The sequence below is a fragment of the Panthera uncia genome, chromosome D1 (genome assembly GCF_023721935.1).
Source record: "Panthera uncia isolate 11264 chromosome D1, Puncia_PCG_1.0, whole genome shotgun sequence".
In the NCBI taxonomy this organism is placed as follows: Eukaryota; Metazoa; Chordata; class Mammalia; order Carnivora; family Felidae; genus Panthera; species Panthera uncia.
In genome coordinates this window covers 46,786,607-46,808,073 of record NC_064808.1, presented here as the reverse complement: position 1 = coordinate 46,808,073, position 21,467 = coordinate 46,786,607, and the positions used below count along the sequence as shown (strand labels likewise).

Sequence of the window (21,467 nt, the reverse complement as noted above, 5' to 3'; positions counted from 1 at the left end):
CAGAAATGTGATTATTCAAATGAAAAAGGGAAATATTCATAGCCTGAGGGTACCTGGCTATTCTATAAATGCCTAATTGGTATATGCTAAAATTAAGTTGAAGAAAGCCTTAAAACTTAGTTCCTCAGTTAATAAGCAGCACAGAAATGGGGAAAAAGCTCTATAAAATAGTTTTTGTACTTTTATCAGCAATCATAGGGTATCAAAAGATTACCTAACTTTAGGGCTTCTAGAGACCTTCACCTATTAATCAAATTCCTTTGTTCTCTACAATGATAGTATCAAAGTAACTGCAGCAAAGTAACAAAAGATATGGCCTTTTTTAGGTCAACTTTATTGTGTTTTATTCTTTTCATAAAGGTGTTCAATGATTTCCTTCCTACCAAAATGAGAATCTTTTTTAAAATTATAAAATACATGCTTGCCATGTTTTACATAATTTAACTGTGCCTGTCTCTGTGTGTGTCTAATCCATAAACCAGAAATAACTATTGTTTAGGACTTACTACAAATATCTTTATATATATATATATATATATGTGTGTGTGTGTGTGTGTGTGTGTGTATACTTTTAGGTCAAAAATAGAATTATATTAACTTTATGTAATTTCCCACCTACCAACATATATATAATGGAAGGTTTTCCATATGAGCACATGTTATAGATCTACCTCTTTTTATTTAGTAGCTGATCACTATTCTAAATAGTTGTACATAATTAATCAATATCTGAATGGTAAACATTTAGGTTGCTTTTTTAAAAAATGTTTATTTAGTTTTGAGACAGAGAGAGGCAGAGCTTGAGCAGGGGAGGGACAGAGAAAGGGAGACACAGAATCTGAAGCAGGCTCCAGCCTCTGAGCTATTAACACAGAGCCTAATGTGGGGCTCGAACTCATGAACCATGAGATCATGACCTGAGCTGAAGTCGGATGCTTAACTGACTGAGTCACCCAGGCACCCCTAGGTTGCTTTTAATTGTTGCCATTATAAACCATTATCGCTAGTCTATTATACTTTAAAGTAAGAATGTATTCCAGTAAAGATAAATTCTCTCTGATCTCATCAATTTGCTTAAATAAGTTACAAAGTGCTTGTTATAAGATTACATTTTGATGGTAAATTTTAAATTAGAATTTCTCTTTTTAAATTTTTATTTTTGAAGGAGAGAGAGAGAGAGAGAGAGAGAGAGAGAGAGAACGAACATGAGCGTGGGAGGGACATAGAGAGAGGGAGACACAGAATTCAAAGCAGGCTCCAGGATCTGAGCTGTCAGCACAGAGCCCAACGCAGGGCTCGAACTCACGAGCTGTGAGATCATGACTTGAGCTCAAGTTGGACGCTTACCTGACTGAGCCACCCAGGCACCCCTTAAATTAGAATTTCTGAGAAAGATACCCTTTGAAATGGATTTGAAGAGAAAAATATGCCCTGTAGAAAAGCCCAATAGCAGTACCCTAAGATATTAATGTGTATAAGTTATAAGGTTATAAAGAATAATGACACAATGAACACTCATACAACTGGTTTAAGAAATAGAATATTACCTTTACCATCAAAGATCTCTATGTTCATCTGCCCTTCCTCTCTAACCTTTGAGGTAACTTTCTTCAATATTTTGTTTATTATTCCCTTGATTTCCTTTTTTCCCAGTTTTATCGAGGTATAATGGACAAATAAAATTGTAGTATACAATGTAATGATTTTATATATATATATATATATATATATATATATATATATATATAGCCTTGCTTTTCTTTATAGTTTTACCATATACATGTTGTATCCCTAAATTGCATATTTCTAAATAATACATTACATGCTTTGACTTTTATACTAATGGAATCATATTGTAATTGAATTGCCTTTTTATTTTTGTGCAAAATTATCTTAAGATTCGTCCACATTGTTCCTTGTAGCTACCATTCATTTTCTCTACTAAAAAATATTCTAACATAAAAAGGGGCGCCTGGCAAGCGTCAGTTAAGTGTCCGACTTTGGCTCAGCTCATGATCTCACAGCTCATGGGTTCAAGTCCTGTGTCAGGCTCTGTGCTAACAGCTTAGAGCCTGGGGCCTGCTTTGGATTCTGTGTCTTCCTCCCTCTCTGCCCCACCCCTGTTTGCATTCTGTCTCTGTCTTTCAAAAATAAATGTTAAAAAAATTTTTTTTAAAACCCCATAATTTATTTATTCATTCTACTGCTGGTTGGCATATTGGTTCCTTTGTTTTCTGCTATTTCAAACAATGCTTCTATGAACATTTTTGTGCATGCCTCTTGGTGTATATGGGTAAGAGCTCATCTGAGAGTGGAATCACTGGGTCAGAGAATATGTTCATATTCAGCTTTATACATAAATGACAAATTATCTTATTTCTTAGTATCTTATATCTTACTAAATTTTCTAAAGGAGTTATATACTATTTTACATTCTAACCAGCAAAGTTTAAAACTTCCGTTTGTTCCATAATTTCACCAATATTTGATAATATGATTTTTTAATTATTCCAAAATCGTGAATGTAAAAGGCTATAGCATTATGGTTTAAATTGACACTCTCCAATTATTGACATATGTCCTTTATTTCTAGATAATCTTTCTATACACCTACTGACCAAGTGGGTTTCCTTTTTTCTGAGACACTTTTTTTAAGTCTCTTGTCCATTAAAAATTTGTCTTTTTCTTATTGATTTGTAGGAGTTTTTATTTTATTTATTTTATTTTAGAGAGAGAGTGAGCATGAGCAGGGGAGAGGGGCAGAGAGAGGGAGAGAATCTTAAGCAGGCTCCATGCTCCGCATGGAGCCCAACATGGAGCTTGATCCCATGACCTTGGGATCATGACGTGAGCCAAAATCAAGTTGGATGCTCAACCAACTGAGCCACCAAGGTGCCCCACTTGTAGAAGTTTTTATAATCTGAGCACTAATCTGTTGGCAGTTATATTCTTTGCAAACATCTCTCACCCTGAGGTATGCATTCACTCTATGGTATTTTTTGATGAAGAAAAGTTCTTAAGTTGAATGTAGTCAAATTCATCAATCTTTTATTTTAAGATCAGGATGATTTGTAACTGGTTTAACAAATCTGTCCCTACCCCAGAGTCATAAGGATATCTCTTTTAAGGATTGTTCGGAAAATTAGATAGCCTGGCTTTTCATATTTAAGTCTTTAATCCACGTGAAAGTGTTTTTAGTGCATAGTGTGGTACACATACATTAGTGAAGTTGTGTACATTTTCACCTAATTGTCCCGGCACTATTATTGAATTTTTCATCATTTTGTCACTGATCTGAAATGCCCCCCCCCCTTTTTTTTTTTTGAGAGAGTAAAAGTGTATTTGTGAGCAGGGGTGGAGCAGTGGGAGAGGGAGAGAGAATCTTAAGCAGGCTCCAAGCCAAGTGCAGAGCCTGACATGGGGCTCAATCTCACAACCCTGAGATCATGACTTGAGCCGAAATCAAGAGTCAGATGCTTAACCCACTGAGCCACAATGGCTCCCTTGAAATACCAGTTTTGTCATAAGTCACATTTCCATATATGTGTAGTTCTGTTTATTATCTGTTCTCATCTGTTATGAATATTCTGTTCTAGGGGTCAATCTAACTACTATATAGTGTCTTAATTACTACAATCTTAAACTAGTCAAACATTATTTTAAGTTTTATTGAAGTATAATTGATAAATAAAATCATAAAATATTTAAAGTGTACATCATGATGACTTGATATATACATACATCATTAAAGGACTCCCATATTTACCTGTTTTATTGTTTTTGTTTGGCGCAAATATTTAAGTTCCACTTTCTCAGCAAATTTTGAGTATATAATACAGTTTTATCAATTACAGTCACCACATTTTACATTAGATCCTGAGGCCTTGGCCTTATAATAGCTAAAAGTTTGCACCTCTTACCAACTTCTATTTTCCCTACCCCTCAGGCCCTGGCAACCACTTTTCTACTCTTTGTTTCTAAGAGTTAGACTTTTTTTTTTTTTTTTAAGATTCTACCTATCAGAGATAACATGCAGTATTTGTTTTTGTCTGTCTGGCTTATTTCACTTATCATGATGCCTTCAATGTCTATCCATGTTATCACAAATGGCAGGATTTCCTTTTTTCTCATGGGTGAATAATTCCATTGCTTATATATAACACATCTTTTTCTATTCATCTGTTGATAGACACTTAGATTGTTTTCATATCTTGGCTATTGTTAAAAATGCTTCATTGAACATGTGGGTACAGACACTTCTTCAATATCCTGTTTTCCTTTGGATATACTCAGAAATGGGACTGTTGGATCATATGTTTTAGTTTTAATTTTATGTTTTTAATAGTAGCTGTATCAATTTACATTCTTACCAACAGGACACAAGGGTTCCCTTTTCTCCACATCCTCTCAACACTTGTTATCTTTTACCTTTTTTGATAATAGCCATTCTAACAAATGTGAGGTGATATCTCATGGTGATTTTTATTCCTATTTCCCTGATGATTAGTGATGCTGAACACATTTTCAGGTGCCTTCTGTACATTTGTATGTCTTATTTTAATTATTTATTTATTTTGGTATGTCTTCTTTTAAACTAATTTTTGATCTGACAGGACCAATTCCCAAGTTGCTGTTGTTTTTAGGAATGTGTTGGTAACTGTAGTTTATTTGTTTAATTTTTAGAGAGAGAAAGCACACAAGCAGGAGAGAGGGGCAGAGGGAGAGAAAGAGAGAGAAAGAGAGAGAAAGAGAGAGAAAGAGAGAGAGAGAGAGAGAGGGAGGAGAGGGAGAGGAAGAGAAAGAGAAAGAGAAAGAGAAAGAGAGAGAGAGAGGAGAGAGAGAGAAAAATACAGAGCAGACTCCATGCTCAGCAGGAAGCCCCACACAGGGCTTGATCCCTCGACTCTGGGATTATGACCTGAGCCAAAATCAAGAGAATGCTCAACTGACTAAGCCACCCAGGTGCCCCAGGGATGTGTTGGTAATTCTTAGGTTTTTGCTCTTCTAGTTTGGATTCTGATAGAAATTGCATTGCCTCTATTGATTATTTTGGGGAGAACTGCTATCTTTATCTTCTAATCCATGGACATGGTATATCTTCCATTTAATTAGGCCTTCTTTCATCCATAAATTTTATTATTAATTATATCTGGCAATTCTCATCTTCCAGTGTAACAGAATTTAATATGCATTTTGTTTAGTTTCTCTAGACTCCCACAGATAGTCTTTGAATTTTTAATATTTAATAACATTTTTCTCCTTGTTCAAAAAGTTTGAAAAAAGAAAGTTTGAGAAATAATTTTTGTATCACCTGTAAAGAATATAATGCCAATGTAATAAATTATCTAACAAGTGAGACAGGATGGGGTAAGCAGATTATTTGCTTCTCTTAAATTGGTATCACTATTTTGTGGGAAGTTTATTTCTGTAATATAATATATATATTTTTTGAAAACAAATGGAAGTATGTTTTGGCTTTATATGCGTAGTGTTTAGCAAATACTTTATGGAGTAATTCATTTATAATTTGGATTATCCATCATTCATTACCCTCTACCTTAATAGCACAACCAAAACCTGACAATGGCATGAATAATTAAGTAGTAATTATTAAGTAATCTGACATTAAGTAATATAAAAATGAATGTTTTAAAGATGACTTTTCATTTTCAGAAAGCTTCCTTAGAGAACAAGTAATATAACCTAGTATTTTTCAAGAGAAAATAAAAATGTTTATGCCAAGTAATAAGCGTTTCTGTCCAAAATGGTATGGATATTGGTTCTTCATCTTATTCACTGTGGAAGGCTCAAGAACTGGACATATCAGTAATTACAGAATCTCCTGGGAAAATAAAAAGTAGTCTTAAATATTAGGAATAATCTAAAAGAACTAAAAATTACCTGTAGAGTACAGTTCATCATCCTTATTATGTAGTCAAACTGTTGGTGGTCTAATATAGCCCTGTTTTGCTGGACATGCAAACCCAGCTCATCAGTGAGACACTGTCTTGCTGCCTTTCCTTTAAGGGCTCTCAATGCAGCTGGAAGGGTCTGAGGACAAGAGAGGCAGAAGTGAACAAAAGGAATCAATGCAAAAAAGTACTTTCAATCACACTAAAAATTCAAGTGCACCTTATCTATAAACCATTTAACAAAGTTATTACAATTAAACTTCTAGCTTCTAGAAGAGTTGATTTGTTATTAAGAACAACTATACATAAATATACGGGTTAACAGTTAATTTTATTTGTAAGCCAGCATGAAAAAGAAATAGAACTGATTCATGTGATAAGTTAAAAAACAAAAACAAAAAAACATTAACTTCACCTAAAAAAAAAAAAAAAAACTCAACAAAACTTTGGTTACCAAAATACTCATGACACTTAGATACCTCTTTTAATAACTGGCCACATCTTCATGGCAAGAATAGAAGGAAAAATTTAAATGAAAATAAACACAGGTGATTTTATACCTTTAAACTGGTTATTTAATCAGTTCTTTAATCACAAGTCAGTTTTAATTTATGACTAGAAAATTCTAAATCTCCCTTCCTCATTTCAATATAATAAAGGACTCAGATCAACAAATAGAAATGTCCAGATTTATGTATTAAAACTCTTTCATTTCATCACCCAGAAGAATGTCTCTTCCAGTTTACCATTGAGAGCCTAGTTAATGTATTTTATATAAAATAGTAATAAGCTTATTTAACTTTGAAAACCTAAAAAATACAGAACAAAGGAGCAACTAAGAAGGAAGGGAAGAAGTCTGAGAGAAAGAGGGCACAGTATTACTATAGGCAGGCACAAGAAATAGGATGGAAACCTAAAGCAAGAGAAGCAAAAGGAAGTCTGTGATACTTCAAGCATAAGAGAAAATGGAAAACAAAAAAAGTCAAAACCTAGAAAGGCTTGGGGTCATTTACTATAAGGGTAAAAATGTTACTCTTTTCATGCTTTAGCCTCCTGTAATAGATGCTCAGAGCTATAATGAGTCACTAAGAAAAGATTACGTTACATTCAGCATGTTTTATTTAAAAAGTCAAGAAAATGTGTTTTTTTAAAACACTGTTTTCAATAGCGTCTCATGTTTATTCCAATAACATTATTATACTGGGAACACTGTAAACACTCTGATTTTTTTAAGTTTATTTTTGAAAGAGAGAGAGAGAGAGAGAGAGAGAGAGAGAGACGGAGGCAGAGAGCCAGGGAGACACAGAATCTGAAGCAGGCTCCAGGTTCTGAGCTGTCAGCATGGAACAGGACATAGGGCTTGAGCTCACAAACCATAATATCATGACCTGAGCTGAAGTCAGATGCTTAACTGACTGAGCGACCCATGAGCTTCAAGAAAATGTGCTTTAATAAGACCCATTTAAATTGAATACCACTGTTTCTATAATTCATTACTTATTCTGACTAGATTCTTTGCAATAAATAAAATTATACTTAAAATGTTAAATTTCTAAGTAAAATAGGATTTAGTGAACAATGTTTAAAAGTTTGAGGAAAAAAATGCCTATTAGTATTTCTCTGGTAGCCACATAACTAGGCTTGGCTAAGATTTTAAATCTTAGACTTGATTCACTTAAAATGATCAAAACGATCAAAGGATACTCAATAAAGACAAGAGATGGAATTAGAGGAGAGGTTATTTGGCAAGCTACACATGTAAATCTGAAAGGGAAATGATGAATGCTTACTTGGGAAAGATGGAATGTTATTACCTTTTCAGTCTCCAACGTTTTATTTTCAAATATGAAAGAGATGCAATTTCTAACAACTTCCAATCTCTGTGCACTGTTGAAAACTGTTGTCACCTTATCCATTATGGAGACTAATAGAGGAATATAAAGACAACACAAACAAATTAAACCTCTTTGGCAACTACAAAAGCAAGAGGAATATTAGTATTTACACTTTATATGACTATAACTATTTACATGACCAACATTTAGAATTTATTCTTTTCCCTGGTTGCATGGCACTGGAGGTATTCCATTTTATTACTCTGATTACATATTTAGGTTTTGAAGTGTCAGGCTAGTCAAAGGCTTATACAGGATAATATCACAGGATAGCTTCCAAAGATAAATTGAACTATTATGCAAATTAATTGATACTGCACAGTACAACTGTATAAGCAAAAGTAAATATCTATTTTTTTTTAAGTTTCTTTATTTATTTTGAGAGCATGCCAATGGGGGAGGGGCAGAGAGGGAGGGAGAAAGAGAACCCTAGGCAGGCTCCATGCCTGTGCACAGTGCACAGAGCCTGACGCAGCAACTGAACCCACACCAAATGCCCCAATTTTTAACTTGAATTGTAAACAAACTGATAAAGTTTGGGGCACAGTATCATGAAAAAAGTAGCTAACATTTATATATGAGAGGACTACTAACAAAAAAAGAAGCTGATATTTCTAAGATATTACCAAAGGAAAACCACATATGACAAAAAAATCAGATTCTACAATTCTGAGTAGAGGGGAATTGAAAAGACACCATACAAAAAGAGAAATGATTATGGCCCAAGAATTACTATATGAACTTGGGAGTAACTTTTTACTCCTATGAACTACGTACCAGTCACCTTTACCGTAAGATTGAATAATTCTAGTCTAATACACTGGAAACCATCAAAACCCCAGAGGAGAAAGCAGGGAACAACAACCTCTTTGATCTCAGCTGCAGCAATTTCTTGCTTGACACATCTCCAAATGCAAGGAAATTAAAAGCAAAAATGAACTACTGGGACCTCATCAAGATAAAAATCTTCTGCACTGCAAAGGGAACAATTGACAAAACCAAAAGACAACTGACAGAATGGGAAAAGATATTTGCAAATAACATATTGGATAAAGGGTTAGTATCCAAAATGTATAAAGAACTTACCAAACTCAACACCTAAAAAACAAATAATCCAGTGAAGAAAAGGGCAGAAGATATGAATAGACACTTTTCCAAAGAAGACATCCAGATGGCCAACAGACACATGAAAAGATGCTCAATGTCACTCATCATCAGGGAAATACAAATCAAAACCACACTGAGATACTACCTCACGCCAGTCAGAGTGGCTAAAATGAACAACTCAGGAAACTACAGATTCTGGCGAGGATGTGGAGAAATGGGAGCTCTCTTGTAATGTTGGTGGGAACACAAACTGGTGTAGCCACTGTGGAAAACAGTGCGGAGGTTCCTCAAAACGTTAAAAATAGAACTACCCTATGACCCAGCAATAGCACTACTAGGAATTTATCCGAGGGATACAGGAGTGCTGATGCATAGGGGTACCTGTACCCCAATGTTTATAGCAGCACTATCAACAATAGCCAAATTATGGAAAGAGCCTAAGTGTCCATCAACTGATGAATGGATAAAGAAGATGTGGTCTATATATACAATGGAATACCACTTGGCAATGAGAAAGAATGAAATCATGCCATTTGCAGCAATGTGGATGGAACTGGAAGGTATTATGCTGAGTGAAATAAGTCAGAGAAGGGCAGATACCATGTTTTCACTCATGTGGAACTTGAGAAACTTAACAGAAGACCATGGGGGAAGGGAAGGGAGAAAAATAATTACAGAGAGGGAGGGAGGCAAACCATAAGAGACTCTTAAATACAGAGAACAAACTAAGGGTGGATTGGGGGGTTGGGGAGAGGGGAAAAGGGTTATGGACATTGAGGAGGGCATTTGTTGGGATGAGCACTGGGTGTTGTATATAAGCGATGAACCATGGGAATCTACCCCAAAAACCAAGAGCACACTTTACACACTGTATGTTAACCATTTTGACAATAAATTATATTTAAAAAAAATCTAGTCTAATACATAGGCTAAAATTACTTAAAATAAATTTACCTTATGAAAAGAATATTAGAAGGATATAAACCAAAGTAGTATTAGTTAAGAGTGTTAATTTCACAAAGTACTGTATCATTGGTACAAATGATGTAGTATCAATCATTCTTAAGCCAAAAAGAAAGACCCCTTATATATTTTTTTCTTTTTATTTATTTGAGTGTAGTTTCCGGTGTACAATTTAGTGATTTGACAAGTTTATACATAATGCTTTGTTTCCAAGTGTAGCTACCATCTGTCCCATTATACTGCTATTACAATACCAAAGACTGCATTCCTTATGCTGTGCCTCTTATTCCTGTGACTTATTCATTCCAAAACTGGAAGCCTGTATCTCCTGTTCCCATTCACCTATTTTTCCCAACTCTCCCCACTTCCCTGGCAACCATCAGTTTGTTCTCTACATTTATAGGTCTGATACGGCTTTTTGTTTAAGAGCCCTTATATTTTATGGTTGCTCTTGGAATCTAAAGGCATAATCCCTTTACTTCCCCACATACTTAAGAAGAAAGACTATCATATCTTACTTATTAGCATCCCTTTCATTTCATCAATACAAAATCTTTTATCTTTCAAATCATTTTTTAAACTTTTTTTTGCAATAATTTTAAGCTCACCAAAAGTTACAAAATAGTACGGAGAAGATTCATGCACTCCTCACTCAGCTTTTCCCATTGGTGACATCTTGCCTAACTAGAGTGTATTATCAGAATCAGGAAATCAATTGGCACCATATAATAGACAATAAAACTCAAATTTTACTAGTTTTTTTTTCAATTCATTTTTAATCATATGACACTGATACTCTTCATGACCATGATGGTTAAATAGATTATTACACATGACTCTTCTATGAAATGCTCGTTCTTAGTTGTGTGCTCTGGTGCTTCCCACACATGTAGGTCAGTGATAGACTGAAATAGAAATTGTTAAGTAGGAAACTTCTTAGAGTCTCCAAATAATACCACATACTTTATTGAGCAACATCTTTAAGCTGTGTTTATAAACTTTTAATTCTAAAATCTCTTCAGCAACACTTTAAATTTTCTTTAGGACAAGCCATTAAAACATCCCACATTTTCTGATAATAAGTCTGTTACCATGTGGGAATTATTGTCTTCCTTTGAGACAATGAGTTAGTTCACTCAGAGAAGAAAGCTCTTCACTTGGAGTTACTGATACTTCAGACTGGCCAAACCCCCAGTTGTGGCGTTCTAATACTAGCTTTCTAACGTCTGATGACAACTCTGGTTTGTGGGCACTTGATTCCCAGGGCTTCCTTTCTAAGGCTTTGGCTTACCAATGCTAGTTCTGGCTCCCCTGAGGAATAGCTCGAAACTAATTAACCTCTCACAATGTGAATGCCTCCTAAGGTGACAGCAATTTTACACTCATGAAGTGAGTATCATGTAAAATGAAACTTTCATACTGTTTAATTTTAGTACAAGGGAAATCCCGACTCTTATCAACCCAAATGAACCAGAAAGTTGGACAGAGGCCCCTGCATTCATTCATTCGTTCGTTTATTCAGATTTTACATGCAGGGCCAAATACTGAGTCATGTGTACCTCTCTCACTGATTACAGTGATATACTCCACATGCATCTAAAGAATGAATTTGATGTGGATTAAAAATGAAGAAAGTAAAGAGATCAAATGAGGATAATATTGAGACAGTTAAGGCTACAATTAAAGCAAATTAAACTTTATCAAACTTCATGTGGGTATTTAAAGAAAGAACTTGGTGTGCCTGGGTGGCTCAGTCAGTAAAGTGTCTGACTTTGGCTCAGGTCATGGTCTCACAGTGTGTGAGTTAGAGCCCTGCATCAGGCTTTCCGCTCTCAGCTCGGAGCCCACTTCCAATCCTCTGTCTCCCTCTCTCTCTGTCCCTACCCCACTTGTGCTTTTTCTTTCCCTCTCTCTCAAAAACAAATAAACATTAAAGAAAGAACTCAACTAGCTTATGATTATTAAAATAACCTGACTAATCCCTTCAAAAGATAATTATTCACCCTAATGTGTTTACCTTCTCCCTCTTCTTCTCTATGTGAAAGTTCAATCAACACTTGAGTAAAAGGTATTCTTAGGAAAATAATGGCAAATTAACATTACTAAATAAATAAATAATAAAAGTAGCATTAATATTACTACATATGTAATATAACATTAATGTTAACAATGTGTAATTATTAAGCTTACTATGCAAATATACAATGACTATACGGTTATTCATTGATAATAAAACCACACTTACTTCCAGGTATGATAGAACAGTCTGTAGCAAACTAAAATTCCTACAGGAACAATTATAAAAGTCAGATAAAATGCAAAACGATCTATTTAAATGTATCAGATTGCTAAAGAAGCACGAGGACTAGAGGACCTAAAATTCCAGAGAAGGAGAAAAAAGTTGGAGAGGTGAGTTAACACACACATCCAAATTTTCCCTAGGCGATCTACCAATTTTGGGTACAGATAGAAGAGTACTGAGAATCCAGGCTTGAATCTGGCATATGGCTAGGCTGACCAAAAGTTTCTGGTGAAAGCTGAACTGACAAAAGTAGATGTGTGCCATGGTCTGTAGGTAAGCCTCTAAAAGATCAGTAAGCAAATGTATAAATAAAAAGTTAACAGAGATAAATTATGGAATAAGAAAAATAGTTTATTAATCCAAAAGAAAGCAAGAAAGCAGGGGAAACATAAAACAGGAAGATTAAACAAAAAAAACAACCAATAAACTACATTAAGGCCATTACTATATCAGTAATTATATTTACATAAAGATAAATAGTATATTAAGTAATATAAGTAATATACTAAGATAGACTGGCTAAAAAAAAAAACCCACCACATGCTGTTTACAAGAGGTATACATTTTTTTTAATCAGTATTTTTTTTAAATTTTTTTTTTAACATTTTTTTTTTTTTTTTTTGAGACAGAGAGAGACAGATCATGAATGGGGGAGGGTCAGAGAGAGAGAGGGAGACACAGAATCTGAAACAGGCTCCAGGCTCTGAGCAGTCAGCACAGAGCCCGACGCGGCGCTCGAACCCACGGACCGCAAGATCACGACCTGAGCCGAAGTCGGACGCCCAACCGACTGAGCCACCCAGGCACCCCGAGGTATACATTTTTTTTATGTTTATTTGTTTTGAGAGAGAGAGAGAGAGGGTGAGCAGGGGAGGGGCAGAGAGAGAGAGGGAGACACAAAATCCGAAGCAGGCTCCAGGCTCTGAGCTGCCAGCACAGAACCCAACGTGGAGCTCAAACCCACAAGCTGAAGTGACCCGAGCTGAAGTCAGACACTCAACTGACTGAGCCACCCAGGTGCCCCTACCAGAGGCATATATTAAACATAAAGCCCTAGAAAATTTGAAAATAAAAGGATAAAAAAAGATAAACCATACAAACACTAAGCAAAGGAAAGCTGGCATAGCTATATAAATATCAAAGTATACTTTAAGGAAAGAAGTATTACTAGACACAAAGAGGAACATTTCATAATGATAAAGGGATCAATCACCAGGTTGCTATGATATATCAAATATATGTGGATCCAACAAATCATCTCCAAAATATATGAAGGAAATTATGGATAGAATTAAAATGAGAAATAGGTAAATTCTACTATTATCACAGGAGACTATAACACATTTCCCTCAACAGCTGAAGAAGAAGAGATAAAAATCAGTAAAGAAAGACAACCCACAGAATGGGAAAAAATATTTGCAAATTACATATCTGATAAGGGACTTGTATACAAAATATATACAGAACTCTTATGAATCAATAATAAAGAGACCAGTAGCCCACTTAAAAATGGACAAAGGATCTAAATACACATTTCTCCAAAGAAGATATAAAGAATGGTAAATAAGTAGATGAAAAGATGCTCTATAACATCAGTGTATATAAAGAAATCAGAATGCCCCATACATTGCTAATGGGAATGTAAAATGGTGCAGCTGTTTTGGAAAACAGTCTGGCAGTTTCTAAAACTATTAAACATAGACTTACCATATGACCCAGAAATTCCACACCTAGTGATATACCTGAAAGAACTGAAAACATATATCCATACAAAAACTTACACATGAATGCTCACAGCAGCATTCTGAAAACAGTAGTCAAAAAGTAGTCAAAAGTAGGCAAAAGTAGAAACAACCCAACCACCCACCTGTTGGTGAGTGGACAACAAAACGTAAATATATATACTTACATATACATATACATATACACACACACATATACACACACATACATGTATACATATATGTATATCTCCATACGATGGAATATTATTCAGGTATAAAAAGCAATGAAGTATTGTTACATGCTACATGGATGAACCTTGAAAATATTATGCTAAATGAAGTCAGTTACAAAAGATCATATACTGTATAATTCCATTTATATAAAATGTCCAGAATAGGTAAATCTATAAAGATAGAAAGATTATTGCCTAATGGTAGAGAGGAGTGGTTTTGGTGGAAAATGGGGAGTGACTACTAATGGGTATGGGTATTTCTATTTGGCATAATGAAAACAATCTGATATTATGTAGTGAAAATGGTTGCACAACTCTGTGGATATGCTAAAAACCACTGAATGGTGCACTTATTGAGTTTTATGGTGTGTGAAATATAACTCAATATAGCTGTTTTTTAAAAAGAAGATTCTATAGTATAGCAGTTACATTAATGGTTACTGTTTGTGAGAGACAGTGAATGGAACAGTGTTTCTGGGTGTTAACAATGCTCTAATTCTGGTTATACAAGTTTGTTCACTTTGTAAAAATTTGTCAAAATTTTTACAAAATTTTACAAAAATTCATCACTTTCATTTTTGTGTCTTCTATCTTGATAAAAGGTTTACTTTTATTTATTTATTTTTAAAACATTTTTTTAATGTTTTATTTATTTTTGAGACAGAGAGAGACAGAGCATGAACGGGGGAGGGGCAGAGAGAGAGGGAGACACAGAATCGGAAGCAGGCTCCAGGCTCCGAGCCATCAGCCCAGAGCCCGACGCTGGGCTCGAACTCACAGACCGCGAGATCGTGACCTGAGCCGAAGTCGGACACCCAACTGACTGAGCCACCCAGGCGCCCAAAGGTTTACTTTTAAAACAAACAAAGAGACAGATACATACCAACAGGTGGACCTGCTGGCACAACACATTTCTTTTCCACTCGTGAAGCAGGAGGCGCATTCTGGTTCTTAGCAAGATTTTCCTGTATTAATTCCTGTACCCGAGTTTCATTAATTTTTGGGAAAGGCAGAATATGAACTCGCAAGTGGGATCCTTCTGTTGGGCGTGGAACTTTCTGGAATGCCATATGAGGGTTAGGATTCTCCTGCAATATCAAACAGGTAAAATTAGTCAGAAGTTGAAATACCAATGTCAGATTGCCAGGCAGAGAGTGGGAGCTCAAAGGGACAAAAACTGAAATCAGACAGATGAGTGATTATATATACATTCAGATACATGCCATAAAAGAGTACCAGAATCTTCTTAGGGGATCTATCAGCAGCATCTGATAATATAGCTGATCACTCAAACTCCTTTTCTATGAATACGTTCTCCATGTGGTTTCTAGGTCTTCTTGCTACATCTTTGTCTATTTTTTTATCTGCCTAATCTCTTAACTATGTAAAAACACCAGGGCTCAGACTTCGGGCCTCTTTTCTATCTACACTTATTTCCTTGGGGACAACTTCCATTCTCAATATTTCAACCATAAAAACACCAACAATCCATAAATTCTTTCCTCCAACTGAGCTTTCTCCTGAACGCCATATACATATATTCAACTGCCTGCGCAGAGTATTTCCATTTGGATTTAAAATAACTTCTTGAGTCACCTGGGTGGCTCAGTCGGTTAAGCATCTGCCTTCGGCTCAGGTCATGATCTCATGGTTCGTGAGTTCAAGCCCCACATGGGGCTTTGCAATGACAGTGCAGAGCCTGCTTGGGATTCTCTCTCCCTCTCTCTCTGCCCTTCCCCTACTTGTGCTCTCTCCCTCTCTCTCTGAGTGAATAAACTTAAAAAATTAAAAAAAATAACTTCTTAAATAGACGTCCAAATGGCACAATTACTCTTCCCCTCCTCCAAATCTGCTTTCTATAGTCTTCTCCACTTCAGTAAATGGCATATTTATTTTTCCTCTCAGGTGAAATGCTTAGCTATCTGTAATCCCTTTCTCCAACACTCAATCATCCATTCCTCTGCAAATTTTTTGGAATTTGCCTTTCAAATATGTTCCTAATCTGACCATTTTTCAACAACCCTATGGTTCAAGGCAACATCTCTATATTACCACAGAACAACAGTCTCCTGACTGGTCTCTCTGCTTCCATCCTCATTCCCTCCCTCCCTCTATTCTTAATACTGCAGACAGAGTGATCTAGTTAAAAGTATGTCAAACTATCACCTCAATACTCTGTTCATTCAAGTAGCTCTTTATCTTATTCAGAGTAAAATCCAAAGTTCCTAAAATAATTTACAAGGCCCCACAAGATCTGGCTTTCCTATAGGACTGTGTCCTGCTACTGTTTTCCTTCATTCTGCTCTAGCTACCCAGGCCTTCTTGTTCCAGCCTCAAGGCCTTTGCAGTTAACTGTTACTTCTGCCTATCCCCCTACAATTTCAACAGCATCCTTTATTCCTTCCTGCATTTCTTTGCTCAAATGCTACCTTTCTTGCCCACCTTATCTAAAGTTATACCAATACACTCCTTATCCCTCTTATTATATTTTCCTCTTTAGCACTTACCATCTTCTCACATATTATAAATTTTATTTAACTTGCTTATTGTCTACCCTTCTCTTACTAAAATGAAGCTCCATGAGGGCCAACATTTCAGCCAATCAGAAAAATATTCTTTGCCCTCTGTTGTATACCTGTTGCATCTAGAAACTGCCTGGCACATAGCGGGCACCCTAAACTACTTCCCACTATTTCATAATAAGTGGGACACAATGTTGAACACATACTAGGATTGCAATAATTGAAGTAAATACATCAGCTAATATTTTCATAGATCCTTAGGGCTGGCATAAATTTTTATCTAGCCACCCAGTTAAGGAGGATTATATTTCAAACACCACAGGTAGAATGGAATTCATCTTTTAATAACGTTCTCTAGGGAAAGATGTTTTACTGCCATTCTTAGACCAATTCTAGCATTTATTATCCTTTGCAACCAGAAAATTCCCTTTTCTTCTTGAACCTGTTATTTGTGTTGTAGATTAAGCTCAATACTACCCTATACTTTCTCCAGACAGTTAAAATGGATATCAGTCATCATCTACTAGAGCTACTCCCCACAATTCTTTATGGTTATATGGTCCAGACCCAGATAAAGAAAAGGTTCAGCCATGGCAGATGACATAGGTAGCATATCTCAGAAACACAATAATAATTAATACTCTTTTAAGTGTAAAAAAGCCCGAGTTCTAGTTTTTGTTCCACTCATGTGTGACGCTGGGAAAATAACTTTGCCTGAGGGACATCTTACAAGGTTCCTGAGAAGGTGAAATTAGTTATAAAATTTGTTCTTGCCAAAGTAACCCTTATATGCACTTTGTGTTTTCCCTTTGCATTGTTAGCAAAGGCAGGGGAAAATATATAAATAAATTCCTATGCCAAGTCTTCATGATCACCACTTTCTAAACTATATGCTGAAAAAATTGTTCTAAAATTATGCTTGGATTAACACCAACATCACTGGTCTATTGTTTCTGCAACTGTCCTTTTCAAAAGTAGTATGCTTGTTTTTCTTTAGTCACAATGACTAAATGCTTCTGTTCTTTAGTCACAATGTCTAAGATATCTTCTCGAAGTTACAAATATCAATTTTCTAAAACTCACTGGCAGATTTTTTTTTTCAGGCTGGAAAGGTAATTCATATGGATTTTGAGGTCAGAATCAGAATCATTTAAGTACAGTCTTCATTACTTCTGTTTCTATTTATACTTATTTTCTTTATAATAAAATAAAAACTTAAAATATATTTTCCATGATATAAATAATATTCATTGTAACAAATTTTAAAACATGGAAAAATAGAATTAAAAAATACATCTTCTTAGTTATCTTTCCTAACTATATTTTATCTCTCTCTTACTATATATTCTTTTATCTTGTTCCAAAAATGACTTAAGGTCATTTAGAAAAATAAAGATACACATATTATTTCTACTTAAAATCCTGCAATGTATAAGTTCATCCTAAACCTTATATGGAAGAATAAAGATACAAAAATAGTCAAGGCAATTCTGAAGAAGATTAAGTGGAGAAGTCAAAGTTCCAAGATCTCAAAACTTACCTAAACCTATAATAATAAATCTAGTATGGCAACTGGTATTAGTGAAGGGTTAAAAAGGCTAATGGAATAAAGGCCCAGAAACAGGACTATGTGTAAAAACGTGATAGAGACAGGTGACACTACGATTCACAGGGAATGGTTGGACAATTCAATGAGACAGGTAGTACAACAAAGTATTTTTAGTGCCTGGTCTCTGATGTCAGACCTTCTGGGTTAAATTCCAGCTTAGCCACTTATTGGTAGTGTGACCTGGTACGGTGTCAATTCACTCACCACTTGTGTTTTAGTTTCCTCACCTGTAATCTAGATAATAGTACAGTACCTACTTCATAAGGTTCTTGAGAGGACAAAAGGAGTTGTTATAGGAAAACTTTTAGTGCCTGTGTGCACTCACGTGTACACACACATACACATTTTCCCAGAAAATATGAAAGCTGTTTTCTAAAAATTTAGAGTACATTCATGTAAAAAATATTTATTCACTGCATATTCTATAGCATGACACCATACCTCTAAAACTCAAACCATGTCTTTCTTCCACGAATCCCATCATATCACCAGCTACTTACATTTTAACAACAACAACAAAAATCATAGTCAATAAGAGTTAAAACAGAAATAACTTATTAAAGAAAAGATATTGCTATTAGTCATCAGTAGTGTTATTCTTCTCATAAGCAATATGAAATATTATAAACCAAATCTATAGAATTAAGATTAAAAAGCATTTTTAGTCATTTTAAAACAAAGTTCAAAGATGAGGCTATCCTGCAGTTGTATAGACATTATAAATAAAATTCATATTATGGGATAAAGTTACAAAATTATAACATATTCAATTGTGTTCAGAAGATGCAAAAAAGGCTCATGCCTGTGAATCAAAGTGCTTGTTTTTTCTGGATGTTGTGTCTGTATACTGCTGCCCTCTAACGGGCACTGTGGTAAATATAAAGAAATACATTTGCTACTTTACACCCAATTTGGTCACATAATGGCTTTCAAGAAGACAGAAGAAATGAGAGGAAATTTCAGGCTCACTGAACTCTGCATATTCTTAGAAACATCTGCTCTTACTTGGAACTTCAGCTGCATTTGGACTGTTCCCTTGAAGATTACTGAGCTCATTAAAAACCGCAGCCTAATTTTGTTGTTGAATATCCTTGTGGAAACAAGGAAATTCATTATTTTCAATAGAAGAAAGAAGCTGCCAAATTTTCATCTTTGATTGCAGAGAAATGCAAATATAAATTAATAACCAAGAATTCAGGCCACTAAACACTATGGTGAACATGGTAACAATTTTGTTCAAGGCAGCCAAGATGAACTGCCCACAAAAGCCAGCAAAATGCACTATTGTTTAGAGGGAATTTTAAAATTAGATAATGGTTTTCAAGAAATGGGCTCTGTAATCCTGCTTTGAGAATGTATGATAGTAATGGGAGGTACAATGATTTTCTCAGACTTGAAAAAATGACACACATACCATCTGGTCTGGAAACATGGATTTTTCTTTTTTTTTTTTTGGCAAGCAAAATGAGAATATGCCTAGGGCTTATGGAAAACAAGGCTGAGAATGCACTTCGAATAAAAGCAAAGCAAGCAAAATAAAACAAAAAGCCCAAACCCTACTGGAAATACAAAGTAGGCAACATTGAGGAAAACAATTTCTTCCTACACGTTGGTCTCAGCAGTGAATGACAAATCGATGTGACCTTGTTGGTGGCTACCAAGTTTCCCATATTAATTTAGGTATTTAATAATTATTTAATGTGCACCAATTATTATAGAGCCACGTGGGAGAGCAACTTACACAAAACCTTCCAAACACAGCTGAAATCAATACTATCACTGGACTAAGTCATTAAACACTGACAAAATATAACTGGACTTTTTAGGGTTGCCTAGTTGTGCATACAATATTGATGAAAGGAAACATTCTCAACTTTCCATCCTTACAGGACTTTCAATGATCACCCAGATGAATTAAAGCTGCATCCTTAACACAAATAAGTTTGGTGTATGACTTTAATACCTAATATGCTGATTCCCCTAATCCAGGGTTTCTGTACCATGGCAATTTTAACATTTTGAGCTAGATATTTCTTTGTTTGGATGGGGAAGTAGTGGGTGTCTTGTAAATTTGTAAATTGTAAGATGTTTAGAAGCATCCCTAGCATCTGCCTACCAGATGCCACTAGGACACCCTCCTCAGCTGTGACAAACAGAAATGCCTCCAGATGTTGCCAAATTTCTGGAAGGGAGGGGTTACCCCTGCTGAGAACCACTGCTCTAATTCATAATTCTAGATGGAAGTTTCATATTCTAAGACAAGTACTCTTTTCACAAGTGCCAAGAGAGGACGCATCAACTAGGTAAGAGACCCATACTTTCGCTCACCTGCTGACATGCAAATTAAAACTATAAGATACCACCACAAACCTATGAGAATGGCTAAAAACAAAATAAGACCAAACAAACAAATAAACCTGAGGATACAAATGTTGGTAAAGATGCAGAACAAATGTAACTCATCTATATCTGGTGGGAATGCAAAATGGTATAGACTTTTGGGAAAATAGTCTGGCAGTTTATTATAAAGTTTACATTTTGTTACCATATATCCCAGCATCCTACTTCTAAATATTTACCCAAGAGAAGTGAAAATTTATGTTCACACAAAACCTGTGCAAATGTTCTAGTGGTTTTTCAGAGTGGCCAAAATGAAGAAATCAGGAGACTATAGATGCTGGAGAGGATGTGGAGAAACAGGAACCCTCTTGCACTGTTGGTGGGAATGCAAATTGGTGCAGCCGCTCTGGAAAGCAGTGTGGAGGTTCCTCAGAAAATTAAAAATAGACCTACCCTATGACCCAGCAATAGCACTGCTAGGAATTTATCCAAGGGATACAGGAGTACTGATGCATAGGGGCACCTGTACCCCAATGTTTATAGCGGCACTCTCAACAATAGCCAAATTATGGAAAGAGCCTAAATGTCCATCAACTGATGAATGGATAAAGAAATTGTGGTTTATATACACAATGGAATACTACGTGGCAATGAGAAAAAATGAAATATGGCCTTTTGTAGCAACATGGATGGAACTGGAGAGTGTGATGCTAAGTGAAATAAGCCATACAGAGAAAGACAGATACCATATGGTTTCACTCTTATGTGGATCCTGAGAAACATAACAGAAACCCATGGGGGAGGGGAAGGAAAAAAAAAAAAAAAAAAAAAAAGAGGTTAGAGTGGGAGAGAGCCAAAGC

General features: G+C 35.4%; 1 protein-coding gene across 3 annotated transcripts in view; it reads right to left on the bottom strand.

Annotated features, from left to right (window-relative positions):
* Nucleotides 1-21,467, bottom strand: part of SBF2 (SET binding factor 2) — a 478,944-nt gene that overhangs the window by 175,623 nt on the left and 281,854 nt on the right. For all 3 annotated transcript variants that reach the window (XM_049650241.1, XM_049650223.1, XM_049650233.1), the window contains exons 14-16: nucleotides 15,020-15,224; nucleotides 7,727-7,836; nucleotides 5,902-6,051 (exon numbers count right to left, since the gene is read on the bottom strand). In XM_049650241.1, coding sequence (XP_049506198.1) covers nucleotides 5,902-6,051; nucleotides 7,727-7,836; nucleotides 15,020-15,224 — 465 coding nt within the window. The remainder of the gene's footprint in view (nucleotides 1-5,901; nucleotides 6,052-7,726; nucleotides 7,837-15,019; nucleotides 15,225-21,467) is intronic.